General features: G+C 38.7%; 1 protein-coding gene across 1 annotated transcript; it reads right to left on the bottom strand.

Annotated features, from left to right (window-relative positions):
* Positions 1 to 4,889: 4,889 nt before the first annotated feature.
* LOC5574652 (aminopeptidase N) lies at positions 4,890 to 22,318 on the bottom strand. The gene is made up of 4 exons (XM_001661517.2): positions 21,819 to 22,318; positions 7,403 to 7,689; positions 5,285 to 7,345; positions 4,890 to 5,233 (listed from the first exon to the last, which is right to left on the bottom strand). Exons 1-4 carry the CDS (start codon positions 22,020 to 22,022, stop codon positions 4,963 to 4,965), a joined length of 2,823 nt encoding a protein of 940 aa, XP_001661567.1. The 5' UTR covers positions 22,023 to 22,318; the 3' UTR covers positions 4,890 to 4,962.
* Positions 22,319 to 22,604: the final 286 nt, after the last annotated feature.

Genomic DNA, 22,604 nt, shown 5'->3' with positions numbered 1-22,604 from the left:
ACTGCTGTGCCGGAATCAGTTTTATCTGTATCTTCCTTACCGATACAGGTCTATTTTTAACAAATCTATATTTACATCTGCTTTCACTCTCTTCTGCTCTTTTGCTCTCACACCGAGCAGGTAGGAGAGTGCTCTGCTGTTGGTCCAATCGATTTCCATAAGCCATAGTCCATTACTCTTGCGGTGGTTCGTTTTGCCGTGTTCCTGAGTTGTTTGAGGCTAGCTGCCTGCGAAGTGGGTCAATTTGTCTCAGTCACCATCTGATACTGACGGAGGATGGATGTGCTCCACTATGCACGGTCCTCCGTGCGGCGTCTTCTGGTGGCTGGACGGGTTATTTTTTGGAGGGGCTGGGAATTGAATCCATGACCTTCCGCTTATGAAGCGAAAGCGTAACCTCAAGGCTACGGACCCCCCTACCGAGCCACTTGGTGACCCAATAAATCAGAATGTTACAATTTTTCTAATTCAAATTCACGGTCTGCGTAAACTGTTGTTTGTTTAACTACTGTTCATAAAAGCACTTTTTACGTAGAAAAATTATCGATGAAAGTCGTGGGAAGAAACGGTTAAAACTCTAGTTCAAACAGAATTAATGTGGGTAAACTTGGATTCCTATTAGTTTTATTTTAAATCATTGTATTTCATTTGAGTTCTATGTCATATCATCAGATTCTGTACAAAAAAAACGTTATCTTTCCAAAGTATACCAAAATTATTAAATTCTAATAATGTACACTACACATAATGATCAATCGATTTGGGACATTTTTTGAGGTTATGTCTTACCTTTGTATGAATGTGTGCTACTGTAATCGATTCACACATTTTTTAAAAACAAGCATTGGGAACCTTCAACGCTTAGGCTAATATAGCAAATTAAAGTACTATTTGGCAACTTGGACAGCCTCTGCTCCAGTTGGGACGTAATGTCAAGAAAGGAAGAAGAAAAGAAAAAGGTTTATGATGATGATGATTTGGTTCTACTTTCTTTAGTAGCAAGACATCTGCCTATAGCACGGGAATAATCAGAAAAGCGATTTGATCAAGATTGTACTGTAATTTGTGAGAAGTCAGTCTGTTGTATGAAGAGCCAAAATGGATGCGCGGACCCGCAAGCATATAATTGATAAGATAATTGCACGAAACCCGCGTCAGGAGATGAGAATCGTCTTCTAGAAGAATGTTTTCACGAATAACTGTAAACTCAAGCCGTCTATTGACAGAAACTCACAATATATGCGGTCGAAAGCCGCCCTCAATCCACGTAATGTTAACAAAAAAGAGGATGCAATCACAAGCTCCCTATCCAAATCGCTTTATTTGGGTGCCATGTTGCCCCCTTCCCAGTTCTACCCAAAACACATTCAATAATAGACATATAATCAGATACAATACATTATAAAAAGGACTCACCGGTATTTGGTTATAGTTGTGTAGTTTTTGCAGCTCATCGTCTACATTATTGGTTATTTGGTACAAGTAATGGTCTCGTTTGCTTGATTATTTACGAACCACTACCAAGCAAAAGACGTGTAGACCGAAAAAAACACTTCGACGACGTGAAAACTAAAAGCGTCTCGCTTGCTTGGTTATTCACAAGCCACTACCTGGAAAAAGAAGCATAGACTGAGAAAAAAAACACTCCGGCGACGCGAAAACGAACAACGGTCTCGCTTGCTTGGTTATTTACGAACCACTACCAATAAAAAAGCGTAGACCGAAAAGAACTACACTGGCGACACGAAAACGAAAAACGGTCTCCGAGAACTGAAAATTATTATACACAAAAGATGTATTTAGAGCAAAAGAGATGACAAAAATTAACCTACAGTCATATAACATATGTGGAACTCAGAAGTAAAAGCGAGTTGAAAAGTTGTACCCACTTCCATCTGCTGGCAAGTGGTATATCTAGTATAAAAGACATCGAACTGTCATTACCAATAGTAAACAAAACACATATGATTCGAGCAGTAGACCAGTTGCTGCGAAGATTACAGACATTAAGATCGGGGGACGGTCGGCAATGTTGGGAAGCAATGTCTGAAGATAAAACATGTTCATTTTTTCATAAATTGTATTTTTTTTCTGTCATACTATTTAATATTCATGTTTCATAACAACATAATGTGATCGTTTCGGAAACATTATTTCTTATCAAAAACTTCCTGTTCCATAACGTAAAAAAGCTTCACGGAGAAAAACGGCCTTAGTTTGAAACAACCATTTCGTTGGTTGAAATTCAATGTAGAATTTTGGTTGTTTTCAACTGTAGTTTTGTTGATGCAAATCCCTATTTTTTATTGAAACAAAATAGATTCATAGTTGGTGTCAATCTAAGAAATTAGGTTGTTCTCAATAAACTGTTGTTTGTTTTAAACTGATATTTTATTTGTTTTTAACAAATGTTGGTTTTATTTTTAACAGAATGTGGGTTGTTATATTTCACTGTCTTATGTAGTTGTTTGTATGCTCCATATTAACGGAGTTTGATTCAATATGTAATTGGTGATTGAACCAAATTTGATAAGTTATTTTTAGTTAGGAAGTCAAACCAGGTAATGTTGACTTGTAATAGAATACTATTTGTTTCATATATAAATAATATTTTGAATTTTGATTCCAGAATCAACCAGAAATACGAGGTTATATCTATTGAAATGTTTGTTTCCTGTACTTCATCAAAGATGGAGAAAGGTATTTATCCATTAGGTATTCAAAATTTAATAGCAAAACATTCAAACTCTTGTTTTATTCACAGAAACATTTTGATATCGCGTCACCATCGCAAAAAAAAATCCTGCGATCCTGGCGAGAAAACAAAGAAATCTGGGCATATTAAATAAAAGGAATAATCAACGCAGGATGCATTCGAAAAATGTGGATCAACTTTAAAATTTAATTAAGAAATACATAGCTTTTTTCAAATGCAACATTAATTAATTTAATTATTATTAAAATTAAAAATTATAAATCAATATGAAGCGAGAAACAGTAAACCTAATAGCAAGCAATGATTTGTTTATTTCAAACAAGAAATTTGTTTGAAACAAACCCAAGATTGGTAACTTCAAACTAATTTGCGTTGTTTGAAACAACCTAAAGCGTTGGTTGTTTCTACAAATGTCAAAATGAACAACCAATATTTTGTTTGTTTTGAACAATTTTTTGTTTAATCTAAATGAAAAGCTGTGAAAAAAACAACCAAAATGTTAGTTTGTTTTAACCACCATGCAAGGTTGAATCAAACTAAAATTATGTTTGTGCATAATTTAACCTAAACTTTAGTTTGAAAATAGCTAAAATTTGGTTGTGTTTACCATATATTTTTCTCCGAGTTTTGCTTTCCAAAATCCTTCCATTTATTCACCTAAAAAATACAATATGCTAGAAACAACACAGATATCTAATACATTGAGTAAATTATCTCGGATACGAGTGGTGTGAATCTAATTCTTATCTTGTACCATAAATAGTTATTTTCATTCCCTTCGTTGTCACTCTGGATATATGTTATCTTTGGTTCATTTCATTACAATGTAACATTGGGCCAGACCGCAAAATTAGATGAAAAAAAAAATTTGATCATGAAGATGATTACTTAGAACAAAAATGGCTCAGGCAAAAATGTTTCATATGATGAGGACTACATTTTGACATTAAGTGACATTAGGGTGGTCCAACAAAATACGGAAATATTTTTGCCAACTTTTATGCTTTGCAATTTAACGCTAGTAAGTGTTCTATCAAGTTGATCTTTGTTTAATTTTGAACAACTTTGCCGAAGACGCCAATCTTGTAAATCTACTGTAGCCGTATGGCATTTTCTATAATGCAGGGTAGAGTGGTCCATGAAAAATTCTGATGATGATTCTGATTGTTTAATGTTTTAAATCATCAACGAACATGTTTTGATTCGTTGTATATTTCCAATGAACATGCTGTGTATGGTTGAAAGTGATCAAAATTAATTAAAAAAAATTGAGCTATGAAATTGGTAATGCTTTTTGGCTTTGTAGAAAAATTACTTTGCAATGGATTACCTGCTTCGCTCTTGTCCACAGTTGATCAGCAGAAGTTTCCTCGTTGTATTTTGTATGGGGAAAGGCATCCAACTTCGAATTTCTCGTAAATGCAATCATCACACACAATCGGTACTTATTATTTTTCGAAAATAGTTTCCAATTTGGAGAAATTATTCGTTAGATGTATTTCGCCATACAAATATTTTAAAATTATACGGTAAATCCTCAAATATTCTCCAGTGATACAATAAACCATTTGAACCTCCAAGTTATACCTTTCAGATCCTGTGCAAATTGTATCCCCGTTGTTCCCTCTTTTTGCGATATCGACGTTCGAAAAATATGAGTTTTTGAATAAAAATGATCATATTTCATATACGAATGAATATAATAACTTAACTCTTTCCCCAAAATACGCGTTTCAACTAGTTATAGATCTTTGTAGAATGCGTTATTTTGATCGAATTGGAAATAAAAAAGTTATGGGCAAAATATCAAATTTTCATTGACCACCCTGCCCTGCATCATTGAAAATGCCATAGCAACGGCTACAGTAGCCTTACAAGATTGGCGTCTTCGGCAAAGTTGTTCAAAATTTAACAAAGATTAACTTGATAGAACACTTTAAAGCGTTAAATTGCAGAGCATAAAAGTTGGCAAAAATATTTATAGTCAATTTGCGGTCTGGCCTAATGTGCAATGTCGATTAATATATTGGTGGTATAACTCTTTTGACATTTCAATGTCCTTATACCAGCATGCAAATATTAAAGTGGGTGCCACTTTTTGAGCTCGAGTTCCACTTATGTTATGTGCTACAGTGCAGAATTAGGGCTATAAAACAAATTAAAAAAATAGAAAACCGATCTAGAATATTTATATTTCGCATGTCACATTTACATAAAACTATCGGAAATGACTAAAACCATCGTCATCAAAACCACTCCATCTGCGTCGCATCAAATTCCCGCTGCTCCAACTGCCGCAAATACGCCGCGAACCCTTCCAACCGATTCTCCACCCATTGAATATTGATCCGAGCCAGCTCGAGGGCCTGTCCAATGGCAATCGAATTACCCGCCAGTATGGATTCCTTCTGGTCCACGAACTGTTCCAGCTGCTCCAGCTCTTCCCGAGTGGTAACCTGCTGGGCCAAAACCTTCACATGGCTAGCAAGTCGGGATTCGAACGTTTCCGGATTTACGCTGAAAGAGAAGCATTACCGTCCATCTCTTAACCCCAACGCATGTACTCACTAATCGACCATCTTGTCGATGTTCTCGAACAGGAAACTGCTAGCCATCTCCACGCCCTCCTTATGATCGGCAATCGCCTGGAACACCACCGTCGTATCGTCCAACCTCAGCTCGGAGTCTTCCTCAACCGACCACACCAACAACCTCCCGATCAGCGCCCGATCCCTGGTACAAGCCAACCCCTCTGCAATGGCCGCCCGTTCTGAACTGACCACACCCGCATCGCGGTACCGATCCCACAAGAATTCCCACTCCGTCCGGGAGCTCTCCCGTATTGCCGTGCAGTACACCGTCGATCGCAGATCCAGCGGCACCGGGTTCTTCCCACTGGTCACCCAGAGGTTGAACAGCTTCAGCGAATTCACCACACAATCTCCCATGTCCATACTGCAAGCCCAACCCGTCACCAGCTGCTTCAGCCTTACCTGGCCCAACCGATCGCCCGAGAAGCTGCTCCCGAAGATGTTCAAACGGTTGTACAGTGGCAGCAGCAGATGACTCGCGTACGCTTTGAACATGTCGTGCTGATCGGAGTCCAAAAGAACTCGATCGAGGCTCTCCAAATTGGTCAGCGTCGCCTTCCATGGCACGTACTCGATTTCATTCCGTAGGTAGTTTAGAAGTGAGAATGCTATTGAGTAGTCCTGAATTCCTGCCCAGGCAAAGTCCATGGCATCGTCCACGAGCTGAGCCCGGTTGATCGCGTTGATCCTCTCGTAGTTGGGTCCATTCAGGAAGTTTGCCAAAAGCCGATAGTTGTGATGATCGTACTGAACTTTGTACAATCCCGCCATTTGGTTGTTCACGATGACCCACTCCGTACGGCAGGGCAGATTCGTCAGGAACGGAGTCGTATCCTTAGTGCAACCCAACCAGCACTGCGGTAGAGTTTGGTTGAAATACGGATACTGCGAGGTCGATATGGTCAACGGAATCCACCAACAAGCCGGATCGTCGATCGTTTCGTCGTGCATAAACCTCATCTGTCGGAAGGTCATCGTCTGTTGATCGTAGTCTCGTTCTACGTACACCACGGGATAACCCGTTTGGAGAGTCCACGTGTCCATGACCGCCTTTACGTCGAATCCCTCCGCGAAGTTCCCACTTTCTTCCGCCTCCTCTGTCAGAGCCTGCCACAGATCATCCTGCTCAGCATTCCCAAACTTAAACCTCGCCAAGTACCGACCCACCCCACGATGATACGTGTCATCCCCCAAAAACATGTTCATCATCCTCACCAATGCGGCTCCCTTCTTGTACGAAATGGAGTCGAACAACTGCGGAATCGTCTCCGGATTACCGATCGCGATCGACACCTGGTGGCTGCTGTTCAGCGCATCAAACTCAAAAATTTCCAACACATCCTCGATCACAATTTCCTGCAGCGATCGCATCTCTGGATGAAGATATTCCACCGCTTGGAACTCCGTGTACCGCGCGAAGCCTTCGTTGAGCCAGAGATCCGTCCACCAGCGCATGGTCACCAGATTGCCGAACCACATGTGTGCGATCTCGTGCGCCACAACCGAAGCCACAAAGTGTCGATCGTCCAGCGTTCCACTGCTCGCCGAAAACTCCAACCCGGCTTCCGTGTACGTGACGAGACCCCAGTTCTCCATGGCCGCGAACAGCATATCCGGAATGGATATGAAGTCCATTTTCGGGAGCGGGAACTTCAACCGGAAGTTCTGCTCGTACAGCTCGATCAACTTGGGAGCGATCTCGTTAGCGTATCGGACGTTTTCCAGGGCATCCTTGCGGGTCCAGGAGCGAACCTTGACGTCGGTGGAGTTACTAGCGGGAGCTTCCGCATAGCCGTAATCGTTGATCGAGTACGACACCAAATAGGAACTCATGATCACGCTTTGTTCGAAGTGATCCACGACCCAGTTGGGCTGATCTGGATCCACCTCCGAACTCATCTGTGGCATGTTGGACAGGGCGTTGTATCTCTTGTGATGTCCCAGGGAGATATTGAAGGTCGCTTTCAGCTCCGGTTCGTCGAAGCAGGGGAACGCACGGCGGGCGTGAATCGCTTGGAACTGAGTTATCGAAAGCCATCTGTGAATGATTGGATTTGATTAGTCTACTGTTAGTCGATTACAAATAGGAACGTACGATCGTTGTCCGCTCTCTGAGTCGACGTAACTGCTTCGGTAATAGCCGATGACGTCCGTCTTAAGTTCCGCTTCAAACGGTATGCTCAGTAGGTATCGGTCATTAGCTCTGAGCTGATCACTTCCGCCGACGCGGATGATTAGGAAATCGTTCTGCAGATCGTAATCGACCGTGTCGATGGGTAATGGTTGAAAGGTGCTGAGATTGACGATAGAGGTTCTGTTCTCGTCGATAGTGAGATCCTTTGAATGCAGGGTGACGTTGGCCGAATCGTACATCGATGTAACCTGTGAAGGAGGAAATAAAGTTAATCAATTAGATCTTCCAAATGATAATGATATAGAAACACAAATGGTTAAGCTATCTGTCTAGACTGAACTGCAGACAGAGCCGGCGATACGGTGATGGTGATCAGTCAGGTGGAACGGGTATCGATGTTTCTCAAAGTGTAACTGTTAAAACGTTTGTCGGTAGTCTATCAGTACATTTATATATTAATTTATTTTATTTTGCTTTATTTATGAGATATTGATAACTGATAGCGAAGCAAGGACTGGTTGTGGGAAATTATCAAATCGGTTTCGTTGAAGGCCGATCGATGACGTTCTTGACTGTAAGGCAAATCCATATAAATGTAGCGAATACCCGGTCTCAACGCATTTCAAGTCGGCATATGAGGATGTGGGCAAAAACAGCTTTTCTGGAAGATAAGCAAAACTGCGTAATCCCGAGCAAATACTCCAGTTCATTTGAATCACGCCTGGAACTACGACAGGGTGATGGGCTTCCATGTTTGCTATTCAATCGCAATCAAGGTATTACGTGGAGAAGCGGTCTTAACAGTCGTGGTACAATTTTTACGAGGTCCAGTCAGTTTGTTTGCTTCATGGACGACATGGATATTATTGGAAAAAAGAGGGGGAACAATTTTCTTGGAAATTCTCGAAGAGTCCCAGGAGTAACAAATGAAAAAAGCTTGATTAATATCAGGAAGAACTTATTGAAACTCGATAATGTGTTAAGCGTTGGCATTCAGCAACTCACATAAAAGGAACACAAAGGGGCAAAAAAGAGGAACAAATATGATACTTAACAGAAACAAGGAGATTTTGATAGCGATTTCTCAGAGATTCCGAACAGCTATTTCTTAAAGGATATTTCCAAGTCTTTCATTTGGGAATTCCTGGTGACATTACGGCAAATATTACTGGTCGTAGTTGTTACTGTATGATTTTTCTTTTCTCATAATTCATCAGAATTCAATTTATTCATTTGCCTAAAGTTGACTTCCTCGGGAGCTCATTCAGCGATTAGGGGTCATACACAAATTACGTCGAATTTTCGAAGGACGTGACGAAGAGGGAGAGCGGTCGAAAAAGTCAAAATTTAGCGTGACATAATTTGTGTACCATCACTTACTTTCCGGAGTTCCCAAAGAATTACTCCATGATTTTCATTCCAGATGCCTTGAAGATTTCAACCTGGATTATTTCTAAGAATAACCTCAGAAATTACTCCAAAGACTGCACCAGGCTTATTCTAGGGAAAAAAAATTGGGGTGGGTAATGTCTGTTACATTACCGCGGGGTTGACGTAGAACTACTATGGACTCAACTTCGATCAATTCTGGGTCAGACTCTTACTAGTGCGGTAGCTTTTTGCAGGTGATAGGATGTTTAATGATAGATGATAGGTGCGTTGATTGTGAGTATTCAATAAAGGAGATCTGTCATTTGGTTTGGAAGCTTTTTCAGAGTTTCGGATTTCAAATTTCAAAGTAAAATACTTTAAAATGGATTTGATTTGATTATGATGTTTGAATAACAGTGAAGTTTGAGTATAATTTGGCATGTGTATGAATTTGTAAGAGTACTAGTTTTGTGTTGTTATTGATCGAAATAAGTTTTCAGAAATTAACTCTTTTTAGACTCATTTTGGTGGTCCTGAAAAGGACAATTTGTCGTTCTGTGGTTTGCCAAAAATGCTACGTCATTTATAGATGCTGCCTTGGGAGAATTGCTGCCTTTGGCGTGATGGAACTTGAAAGAATTGGTAGAGTTTGTCAAAAATAGTCCTTCCAGTGAAGTAACCCGCGACAAACCAACATATACCAATTGCTGATCCTTGCTTTTATCATAGGAGTACACGACTTCGGGGAAATTTTCACCTTGGGACTTATGAACCATAAAAGCACAGGCACTAACCACCGGAAACTGAACGCGTTTGCATTTGATTATGCCGCTCAGTTTAATACTAAAATAATAATTCTCTATACAGAAGTGGAATTTCAAAACCGAGAGCGTTGGCATACGTTTATAACTTTTTGCTGGCTTAACGAAATTCCTTCCTCAATTCCACCTCAATCGAAACACAACCCAGATAACCAGAAATCGCATGAAAGTTCACGTTATAACTCGTTTATTCATACCAATTACATCAAACCCACAAAACACCGTGGATAAACTCGTCAGATTGATGACCTTCCTCGCATAAAACACTTCTTTTCTGAGTTCACTTGTACATTTTGTTTCGTCTCGTACACTCCTACAAAAAAAAAATCGGATCACTCCGTAGCAGCTGTCAAATCAACATTTGTTATCATAAGTTAAGTCGGATAAGACAGGTTAGTTCGGTAGAAAATTTATACACTCGCATTGTATGTTATTATTCATCACATGATGTATGCACGCATATCGCCTCCACTTTTGTACGTAGAAGGCCTTTTCGCGACATCTTATAAGTGAAATTTTGCACATACAAAGCCTCCAGGAGATTTCGTTATACGTACATTTTGGTTGTCTGGGAAGGCAAGGTCATGTCGTTTACTTACTGAATCCCACATACCTGCCCAAATAGTTTAATAACTGTTTTAAAAGAGAACGTTGATTTCAAGCAAATCTATAAATAGGGGTGCTAGAGAAAAGTTGACGTCATTTGCTTTTCACTCTCCGCTGATCGCATCTCAGCAGGCAACAGATCGGCTTGCTCTGACCAGGCGTGCTTCTCAGGCACAGACATCGCTAGCAAAGGACCCCCGTTTGTCGTGCTTCGGTCAAATCAAACTGTCGTACGAGAGAGAGAAGATGCCGTCCGAAGCCAAAGCCATCACCGCTGCCGAAGAAGAGAAAGCAGTCACAGGAGAATGAGATGGTTGTGACCGCCATTACAGTCCTAAACTGTGATTGTGGCTGGCATCCGAGAAGAAGGAGGAGAAAAAGAAGGCAATTCCTAACCCCTTCAAGTTTCAAAGACCGCCGTGATGAAGAAGAAGAAGCCGCCACCGCAAACCTCATCGGGCGAGGAGGATTTCAATCAACCCGGGAGCATCATGACAGCTGCAGTACAACGTCAATGTATCGAAAAATTTTGGTCCGTGGTACTGTCAAACTCAATGAAATCATGGAGTGTGCTCGAAATAGGGCGTAAACTAGAATTATGCTTGATGGACATAAAAAAAAGTTAAAAAAAATTTGTTTGGCATTTGCAATATCGTTATAAACAAGTGATCACTAAATAGCGGTTCTCTGAAAGGATATGTACGATCATTGGGAAGATTTTGTATGGCCCACGAGCGAGTTTTGAATAGTGGTGTGATGTGGTCCGCATGCTGTAAGTTGCTTATAGTAACGGATCCTTTTTTTACGAAATAATTTTTTTGATCTCTTGGCTATTCAAAGCAAGACAAATTTGTTAGGGATCGTTCATTTTGAAATTTTTCATTGGCATATCGGTATATTTTGCTCGAAGTAAGAGGGAGCACGGTAAAAAGGTTATCCACCGGTGCACTAAATTTACTCAGTCTAAGAATTTTGACACTTGACCGAAACACGTGGGGAGCATTGAGAATCGTGACCAGCTAATGTGTCAAAATTCTTGAACCGAGTGAATTTATCACACCGGTGGACAAGTCAATAGGCCTATTCACATGACGTCTCAAATCAGCTGATCGGGAAGCACTTTGACAGTTCTTCTATGAAAATGACAGGCCCGTGTTAGCACCGGTCCTCCACCGATGTAAACAAATGCATAGACGGATCTGTCACATGAAAAGGCCTATTGACCGGACCCAAGCCAAACGTCAATATGTTGGATCCCTACCAGAAAGTAAGCTAACTTTTGGCGGTCATTACTGCTTTTAAAAAGCTGGATAGCTCATCCAATTTTTTCCGATATCAATATGTTTATACATAAAATAACATCCCCGTCAAAACGAATGTTCACCGGATGAACAATGAGTGGATGAATGAGCAACGAAATCGTTTATTTTTGTGTATACATCGCCCGCAGTAAAGGTTTTCTTCTCGCTGAAAGTTGCAGCGTGACGTCATCGTAGATTAGTTCATCCAGCTTTTTAAAAGCGCTAATGGCTGCCGCAAACGGCCTCGCTTTCTGGTTGGGATAAGACGATTTGACGTTTGGCTTGGGTCGTTTTATATTGAACGGACCCAAGGCAAACATCATATCGACTGATCCCTACCAGAAAGCGAGCCTATTTACGGCAGCCATTAGCACTCATAAAAAGCTGGATAGGCTTATTCGATTGAAACTTAGACCTCTGGTGGTGAGTATGAGAAAAAGTGTTCTAACCCGCATAGAAAAAAACTGCTAATAAAAAAAATATCACTTTTCGACTTGATTCGATCTCAAATAAAAAAAAGGACATCGTCTTCAGCCATTTAGCTTCACGGACTGTAGCTTAACACTAGACAATGGACAAGAATGCTCCATTGGCACAGCCGAGAAACATTCCTGACGAAAAGTTTCAATGGCTGAATCGGGAATCGAACCCACACCCCAAGGCACGATGCGTTTAAATGCCTGACGACACTAACCGTACGGCCACGAGGCCCACAATATTTTATTTTATGTTACGGCTAGCGCTTTCTTTTGAGGGCATAAAAGCGATCCACAAATCAGTTAGGCTGTATTGTAAGTAATTTCTTATGGATTACTTTCCCGCAAAACAAAGCACTGACAGGTCATTTAACCTTTTCACCGAACGAATTGATGCGCTTTTAAGTTCATTTGGTGCTTAAACTTGGTGATTTTATTAAATTTATTTCCATTGGTAGACGAAAATATCAGACTCGCCCTTATTTCATTTCATTCCATTCGTTGTTTTGCACCCGTCAAGAACGAAACAAAATTCCGATCTGCCATAGTGAAAAATTATGCCGGCAGCGGTGGATGGTCCCATTGTTTACGTTACAAGTAGGTACGTGAAAATTGCGTTATCTGTCACTTCGCGGGGGGGTTGATTTCAATCAATGTGTTCGTGTGACTCGAATTCAACAATTCAATCGGCCCTTTTCAGAGCCAACAAATGTGTTCTAAAGAGTTATTTGTGTAATATTTCCTAATATGTTTACCACATGCTTGCTTTAATCTCTTAATTCATCTCGTAGCATCATACAATATCTGATTCATTACGAATAATCGACAATACGATAATTTGCCGTCGGGATGCAATAACAGCATGATGCTCATCTTGTAGATCCCTTGCCAAGACATGAATTTCATATAGCTTATTTCCCATTTAGGCGGCATCCATTTATTACGTAAAGCTAAAATTGAAAATTTGTGTACCCCTCTCTCTCCTCCGTAACGCTTTTTGCATGAAAATTTTTAAATTTTTGTATGAGCCGTAACGCTTGAGCCTTCTTCCCCCTCCCTCAAGAGCGTTACGTAATTTGTGGTCGGCGCCTTAGCCTATTTCTTCACTTTCTGATCTGGGAAATATACTATATGACAACCACAGGGATTAAGTCGAAATTTGGAAACGTAGCTTAATCTTGAGCAATTCCACATACCCGAAGATTGGCAGCTTTTCAGATAAGCCGATCATGAGGCTTCTTGTAGTGGTGCCTAACGGAATTGTATCTTAACTGTACCGATGCTGCAACTTTCACGAGGTGCTCCTACTAGCTTGGAAGTTTAAATGAAATGAGCTGAATCAGTCGAAAGTTGTATATTTTACACAATTTGAATGGTAGACGATGTTCCTCCCTTCCTTATTCTTCGCCTTCTTCTTATCGACCAATCTGGGACATAAGGTATATAAAGTTGATGTCTTGGTTAGGGATTCACATAAGGTACCGCGTGGTAAGTGGGTAAATGGGGTAAGTAAAAAGAATTGATATATTTTACTGAATATGTGAATTAACGTTTTAAACTCATGCGTAAACCTTTGAGGCCATTCAGAACATTACGATAGGTAAGAGATTTCTGAGATTTTTCAGCCATTTTTGAATAATAGAGCGAAAAATTGTTAACCTGTCAACTGTTACTCCGTAACAAGTTGGCGGCGTACAATCTTATTTTAATATTTTCAGTGGAAAAAAGTTGCGGAAAATAATTTCCTGTACCACTTTTTAGTTGTCCTCTGTGACAGTTTCAAACTGCAATAAAAAAAGTTTTAGAATTAATTCGACGTAGACCTAAAAATAACTAAATTTTAACACCGTCAATTTTCTTATCAGGTGGGGCAAGTGAAAAGTTTATCATTAGAGATTGAATTTGAGTTTTCACGTGCTGATAATTCAAGAAATAATATACTCAAACGTTAAAAGCTATTAGAAATCATGGGACTTCTCTAAAATATGTTGCCAAACATGAACAGTATTAAAAATCTGTTGCAATTTCAATGCATTTCCCAATTTCCGTACTTAAGAATTTAGGAAGTGTTCCCCCATTATATGATAAATCAACGATGCAGTTAGAAATGCCATACAATGCTGAGTACTATGATGTTATTACGGTCCGACGGCGCTGCAGCGGCGTCCAAGAGTAAATTCTCAAATTTCATGAGATTATGTGGGATAAATTATGTGAACCAAAAAAAGTTTTGTACAATACCGCTAGATTAAGATCATGATAGATAAATCAGGAAATATTATTCTATAAACTCTTTGAAGAACGTTTGATGGCCCTCAAAAGGGCCGATTGAGCTTGTATGCTGTCACAGATGAATAGCACTACGGGATGTTATCAGTTGATTGCCATGGTTAAACAGGGAAACCCCAACGAAAGTGTATATGTGAATAAGTTCTCTGTTTATACGACAAAGCAGATGAATATTTCATGGGTGCACAACAGCAACAGGGTAGCGGATCACAGGGATTAAGTTGAAATCTGGAAACGTAGCTCAATCTTTTAATCTTGAGTTTCACAAACCAGATGTATGTTTATAACCTTAGAATAGCAGATGATGCTCCTCCCTTTTGTGCTCTTTGCTTTCTGATCGACCGATCTGGGAAATGGATATGTGCCAATAGTGTTGGGCTTGGAATTACTTGAAAATTGCGGAGAATGCTATTGCGTGAGAAATTGGTCGAACATGAACTGTTGGAAGGGTTGAAGTTAACTAAATATTCAAAACGAGCTTTTAATAATCAATAGTTTTCTTCATTATGAAGGTAAATTTCTGATCCATGGGTGCCAACATATTACACTTGTTCAATGAGAATTTCTTTTCAACAGCATTCTAAATATGTCGCAATTTTGTTGCGTGTGATAATTTTTCTAATCAAAGTGTTCCTATAAAATACAGCAGATTATATAATTATTGAATCTCGCTGTTGTCCCAATTTCGATTCGACGATTTGATTTTTTCCTCAAACGCAATTCCGTGGGTCTTGAATCGCTAAAATAGTGTAAAACAAATTAAATTATTCAGTACTTAGATGAGATAAATATTCAACAACAATTCGAATACACAGAAATGGCCACTCACAAATAAAGTGAAAATTATTGACAGCCAAATCAACAATCCTAAATAACAGCCTACTAAGACCAAGCCATAAATTCTGTTGGCAAGCAACGCCAAAATTGAATCACCCCTCTTAGTTTTATGGCTTGCGTAAAAAGCTGGATAGTTGCGATAAAGTGTTCCTATGGTCCAATGCACGGGTTCACTAATTTGACGTTTGAGCGGTGCCGAATTCACTGGTTTCCATGGTCACATAAATAACACGGCACTGCTAAAACGTCAAATAGTGAACTCATGCATCGGTCCATAGTGGAGGATCCCATAAGAAAACACCGGATACCGCAACACAAATTAAAAATATACCGCAACTAAATGAACAGTGTACCAATGGACCTATGCACGAGTTCACTAATTTGACGTTTGGGCGGTGCCGAATTCACTCGTTACCATGGTCACATAAATAACACGGCACCGCTAAAACGTCAAATAGTGCACTCGTGCACTGATCCATAGTGGAGGTATTATTTTTCACTGACATACCGTGGTTTACTGCGATGAAATCATTTTTTCTTATTAAGCCAATGATCGTTACTTCCCGTTACCAGGCTTGGGAACTGTGATCACAATTTGCCACAGTTCATCGATTCTGCCAGTCAACCAAAACACAAAGCAGCAGCAGCATCAATACCATCAGGTGTTGCGCTGCCAACGGTTCACACACTTCTTGACTGTTTTTGTTTCTCCTCTATGACCGTTTTCGGGCAGCCATTCCAAGGTGAATGATTGGAAAAAATGTTAAATAATTCAATCGCTAATATTTCGCTTGTGTTTTCAACTAGGGTCAGTGTTCCCTTAGAGGTCAGTTCCCTATAGTCGCACTAGTGGCTTTTTACGGCCGTTTTGCTATAAATCTTTTCAAAACATTTTTGAACATGGAGGTCAGGAGCTATTTATCTAAGTACCATTGTTACACAGCTTGATTTTGTTCAAAAAATGATCGAAATAATTTGTTTTGCTTAAAATTTGAGCTCCCTTGCGCCTATAGTAAACCTATTGTTCCTATAGTAGCACTACTGAGAGAAACCTTTTTTTATCATACGAAATAATTGATGAATTACGACCTTTTTTTACATCAAACGAAAGCTTTTGATCCACACTTTGTAGGAAAAATGTAAAAGTTTTGTAAAAATACGGTTTCGATAAGTATTTTGCCAACGCCGTGATGCTAGTGCTACTATAGGAACAGAAATTAGCCTTATCGTGTAAATGTGGTCTACTAAACACAAAATGTTTCATGCTGATTGGCTATGTACAATGGTGTATAATCCCCTATGGCTACGACATACGTATTGCCATAACCGGTGCTTCTACCCTGACCTTTGAAAGTAGACAAATAAAACACTTAAACTTATTTAGTAATTTGATCTTTTCATTAAAATAATTACATATTTATTCTCATGTCATTGTTATGCCTTAGAACTGAGTGCTACACACTTAAGTTTTTTCTCGTTGTTCGGTATTTTTTTTACCGGAAACGTACTGTAAATAAATATTTAACTGAAGTTTCGGTATCACAAACGAGATTTACCGAACACCCTTGAATATACAAGAAAATCAAAACAATATTCGTCGACTTTAGCCGAACTCGTCGTTTTATTTACCGAAAAAACTGTAAATCGTTTAGATTCACCGTAGACTGTAATTTTTTACCGTACTTCAGTTCATAGTGCCACACCGCTTTACCGAACAAATTGTGATTTGATATTTTTGAGGCCACCATTTTTGTCTGGATGTGCTAGTCAACATGATAGTATCGTATCTAATAACGTTTAATTTTCTGTGTTTCTGTGTTGTGGCCATGGACACTGTCTTCTGAAAGAAAAAAAAATGAAACTACAACAACAGGATGAGCGCCTGGAACTACTTTTCAGTAAGTACGAGCTGAGGGATTCTATATAAAAAGAACTACTTTTAAGATCGAATGAAATATTTTCGTTGTAGTATCCAACTGCCCAATTACGGTTCCGGATGGAATCGTCACATTAACGAGCATAACCACCCATGACGGAATCGGTGACGCTTTTGTGCAAAACCGCACGTTCGAGTTGTTGGTGATGCCGCTGGTGATTTCCCATTTTCATAAACAGACAAGCAGTTCATTTCATACGAATTTAAAACAAAAACGCGAAATAAATCGATAAACTTTTACCATCAACATGAAATTTGTTATTTTTATTTTGTTTTGATCATCCAATTCTATTCCGACTGCCTGCTGTTACGAACAATGCGTTCGGTAGTTTATTTTACAATTCGTTCGGTAATAATTCACGAGCATATTGTAATTTTTTGACAGCTGCGTGTCGATTGAAATTACAGATTGTTCGGTAATCCTTAACTTTACCGGAAGCATTACCGAGTGCTCAGCGATATAAACCGCTATTACCGGAGTCGGTGATATTTTCTAAGTGTGTATTCATCAAAGCTCACGTTCTTTTCGGGAAATTATATCCCGGAATACGAGAAATCCCGAAATTTCTCAAATCCTGTTTTGTTCTATCCTCAGGATGCAAGATTGCTTTGCTGACTAGCGTCCTAAAGTGAAAAAGTGCTAAGATACTTCTATTCCCATTTATTCTTGTCACCTTTATTCGCAGAAGAGAGGATCGATGAATAGAAATCGATTTTGTTACATTCGCTCTAATTCTAGTACATGCTTGAAATATGGATTTGCTGTTGTAACCATGAAAAAAGACCGAAATAGGGTACAAAATATGTTTTTAATATGATACTTAGGTTCACTTCTTTGTATAGTACCTTGGGGAATCAAAATCCGGACGGTATCAATATCTGGACACTCTCATAACAGCCATCAATTAGGAGTATCTATAATTGAATGTTAATATACTTATATTGTTAACACTGCTGGTCATTGCACTATCGTTTGTAATCTAATGACCATTAGGGATGCATCCCTAACAACCATGGTTGTGTCATTTATGTCATGCCAAATTTCAACTTTTTCGAAAATTTTTGAACTTTTTGAGAGATTTTTTTTTTTCAATGAACCCGGAATAACTGACGAAGTTTATGCCAATAAAGTATACTAAATTACTAAAACAACAAATAATAAAATTCATAATGTTATTTTATTGACTTCACAAAAAAAACAAGAAGACTAAGAAAGATTCAAAAACGATTAGGATAAACAAGTAGAATGCCATCCTTCTGCTTAAGCTCCTTACAATTTTCTAACTTGACTTTCCCAACTGTAACGAAAGCTTTCTTGTCGAAGTTTGATACTAGGTTTGAATGCAATTTATGTATCTGCAGATCAAATTAAAGGACTTTATTATTTAAATACTTTTTTTTAAATTATTCTCGATCACATTGCAGGGCTACCTTGAATATAGGAGCTTTAGAGACCTCTAACTTGAAAAAAAAGAGACCAGACAGGAACCAGAAAGAGACTGAAAATGTATCAAACATAAAAACAAAACATAACCTAATAGGAACTATAAGATAAGAGTTTGATTCTTCATAAAAAAATCAGGCCAGAAATTTCTCCAAAAAATCTTTTAGATATTTTTCAAGAAGGCCCTAAGCCCTTCAGAATTGTATCCGGTGATTCTTCCAACGATTTTCCTAGTATGTCCTCCAAGATTTACGTTTAGAACATCTTCAAAAAAACATTGTAAGATCTCCTAGCGTAACAACTGTAGAATTCGTTTGAATGGTTAGTGATAAATATATCTGTAGGAACTCCTAGTCTTTGAAAAAAAAAAAACATTGGGCTAATCCCTAGGGAGATAGTATCATTGGGGTTCTCAAGGTTTTTCTAACGAAAATTATGGAGAAAATCATCTAAACATCCTTTGAATAAACGCTGGAAGAATTTCTGGGAGGATTGGTAGTGTAATCTCTACAATAATTTCTAGAGATATCTCTGTATGAGTCCCTGGAAGTATTCCAGATGAAATCTATGGACAAATCACTAGAAGATATCTTGAAGTTTTTCGTCGAGACATGTGAGACGAAATTCTTGAAGAATCAGTTAAATAGCCGCGCTACAGTATTTGAATTTTTCTCTTTAGTCTGTAGAATTTGGAATCAAGATTCACTGAAATCATAATCAAAAAAAAAAACCTTAAAGACCATTGTGATTAAAATAGAGACATAAGAGACCTTCCTTTAAAAACAGGGATTTCTTAGACGCTTGCCTTAAAATATAGGTCCAATCTCTAGAAAAAGACCTGCCCAGCCCTGCACTTATTTCTTCTACTCAAAACTGTTAAGTAATTCTGTATGCTCAACAAATTGAATGTTAAAACATGAATAGAATAAGCATAATTTGAATTAAGGTAGCATTAACAAGGAGATCAATTTTGTTGTAGACTAATAACCCCCAAAAAATAATAATAGATAATAGATAATAATAATAATAATAATATTAGTTCCATTAATTTAAAATTAAAGTGGATTTACGTTAATAAGGGATTTAAAGCATTTATTGAACGTTATCAAATAGTTCAACTTTTGATAATTTAAACCTTACAAAGAACATTAAAAATAGCTTGTCTCTACTGAAGATTCAATTTTTTTTCTTGGAAAAGGGCCCCACAAAACAATGGCCCCCTGGCCCCCACATTTGTAAATCCGACTCTGAACTCATGGAAAAATAAATCCACTTTTGTTAGGAACAAAAATAAAAACAATAAAGCTGGAAAAAATGTAAAGAACTTTCTAATTATACTTGATAGGTTCTTTCAAATTTTGCTGCAAAAACGTCGTGTTGTTTCTGCAGAAGGCAACGAGTGGGAAAGAATATAACTAGCATGCATCCTCCCTGGTTCGCATCAAATACAATTTTTTGTCTTCCAAATAACCAAAAGTATATAAATCCACAAATTCCATGTTCACTAGGCCCGGTCAGTAGCAAAATTAAAAATTAAGCAATGTCATACATATCCTTGGTTCACCGCCGGATATCATTTACGTTATCCGAGACAGTGTTCTTTATGGCATATGTACTATTTACCATTTAATTGTAAAATATTTGAAAAAAAAAACAGCTGATTCATAAATCGTGTTCACATTGATTCATATTTGTGGACAAGTTTTTTACCTAAAATACCTAAAAACGATCGATTGGAATTATCAACACATCGATTCGAACCCACAGCGATGAATCGGATGTCTGATAGGGTTTTGTTCTACTTCGTCGTAAGCGCTACTATTCGTCGTATCAAACTTTAAATGTTCCACTACGGCGGATATTCAAACTAACCTGCAACATAGATTCATTATCCATGCTAATTCATCACATGCCGTAAAACTTCAATAAATCACCAAATTATACGAAATTTCCTCAACCGCCGCGTATAATTGAGAATGTAAACAAAGTTCAATCCGTCGTACTGAGAAAAGAAAGCTTGTGCGCATCAATGTGTGCGCGACGCTCGACGTAAAAATACGGTTCCTTTGATTGTGTTGTTTTCGCTGTACTGTGAGCAAATGCTATAATTGAACGGTCAAAAGGAATTGTGTTCATATGTTCGGGCTGAATTTTGATGGTGAACAATTAATTTTAAAGCAAATTAGTATATTTCATCATGCTGAAGGAATGGAGGGAGATGCCCGAAGATCTATATATTCTAGTGCAACATTTTATTATAGCGTTGATATGTTGTGTTTTAACCACTTAATACATCACAGTGAGCCGTAAGTTGTGAGACGAATCTGGAAACTGATTGCGACGGAGTTGAAAACGATACGACGGATTGAGAATACGGTAAGATGCATTTTCTTTGCATTATTTCCAAAATGAGATCAAGATTTATCAAAATGTTATTGCACAATGCTGAAGCCGTTTTGAGAAAAAATTGTTTGGCATCGGTTTGTATCAGCATCATTCACTGCAATACTGGGAAAACTGCAGTTCTTACTGATCAATGCTTAATACTATGGATACTAGCACATCACCCTATATTTAGTCGATAAGAACTAAGCTTTTGGAAAATTTTATACAAATGTTTCATGTTATTTGCAGCTGTCCGGATTTTGATTCAAAAGTGTCCAGATTTGTACATACAAGGCTTGCTTCTGGTATCCAGATTTAAGGACAAGACATACCTGATGATATCAGTTTTTTCCATGTAATAATAGTAATTTTTAATTTTGTTTTTTACGAGCAGGTGAATTCAATTCACCTGTAAAAGTTAAGAACTGCTCACGGTCAAATGGTCATGATAGCATAATATAGTTTTACAAAATTAGGATGAGAGCGTTTTAAAGTAGAACAACTAGATACCTATAAGAAATGAATGTAGTATTTGAAATTACAATAAATTAAAAAAAAATGTGGGAATCATTTTAGCAAGAATGGTCAATTATCACCTCGACGAATGTCTGATACGTCGTTTCACTTAAATTTACTGACCGACATTCTCCTTGTATCGCGCTCCAAATTATTCACATCTTGCATTCGATTTGTTCAGTTTGATGTTATACAATTCCCACAGCTGTTTAATTACAAAGGGATACTTTTCACTAGTAGGTGGAAATCAGTTAGATTTTCCAATTATAACACTGATCACTTCACTGTTGTCAGCATTTTTAATTGATACCTTTCGGATTGTTCAAAATCCGGACAGTCATGCGAACCGATTAGGGCGTATAACCGTCGCTTATTACCGCGATCGTGTAACTTACCGTAATGTTAACTACACCGAAGTATCGAAACCCTTCATCTACGTCATCACCCAGATGGGTATGCACCTCCAGATCATAGTGCTCCGGAACGACTTCCCGTGGCAATCGATAACTAGGTCGATCCTGCGCGTCTTGAGTTTGACCCGTCCTTACGAAAACAACAACTAAGAAATTCACGAAAATCACCCGAAAAAGGGGACCCATCTTCACAGTCCCTCACACCGCACTACACTAATCAATCAAACTGGGATTTTGGGTTTCAGCAGCTATTTAGTCACAATCGCACACCACTTGGCTGTTTTTTGGACATCGCACAAAGCGCCACTGATAACGGCACGTTCTGTTCTGATGGCCCAGAAAGCACAAAAAAAACTCGATCGTATTCTAATGAGTAGGCGGCGACTGCGAATGAATGTGAAATTTGGCGCGACCGACGCCTGCTTCGGTTTCGGGAGCGACCCAACTCCGGTGAAGTCCTGAGCGCGAGAAAACCGTTGCACCTGTACGGGGTGATCAATTTATACGCCACTCAGGTGAGCTCTAGTATGGGCTCCCTAGCCCTAACGAACTTCAAGTGCGAAGCATTGCAGGGGGACTTACGGTTCAAGAAAAAGAGACTTGAAACTAATTGAATGCATTTCAATTACAATAGGGTAGGTGCCATTATTCATCATGCCATCATCTGAAAGCAGTTTATCTTGGTTTTATGAAGAAAAAAAACAACTACGAAAAACACTTAACTTTACCTGATCAATTTATTTGAACCCCTCTCATCGTGACAAATGT

The sequence above is a fragment of the Aedes aegypti genome, chromosome 1 (assembly GCF_002204515.2).
Source record: "Aedes aegypti strain LVP_AGWG chromosome 1, AaegL5.0 Primary Assembly, whole genome shotgun sequence".
In the NCBI taxonomy this organism is placed as follows: Eukaryota; Metazoa; Arthropoda; class Insecta; order Diptera; family Culicidae; genus Aedes; species Aedes aegypti.
The sequence above is the reverse complement of the archived record's forward strand: the minus strand, read 5'-3'. Positions and strand labels throughout refer to the sequence as shown.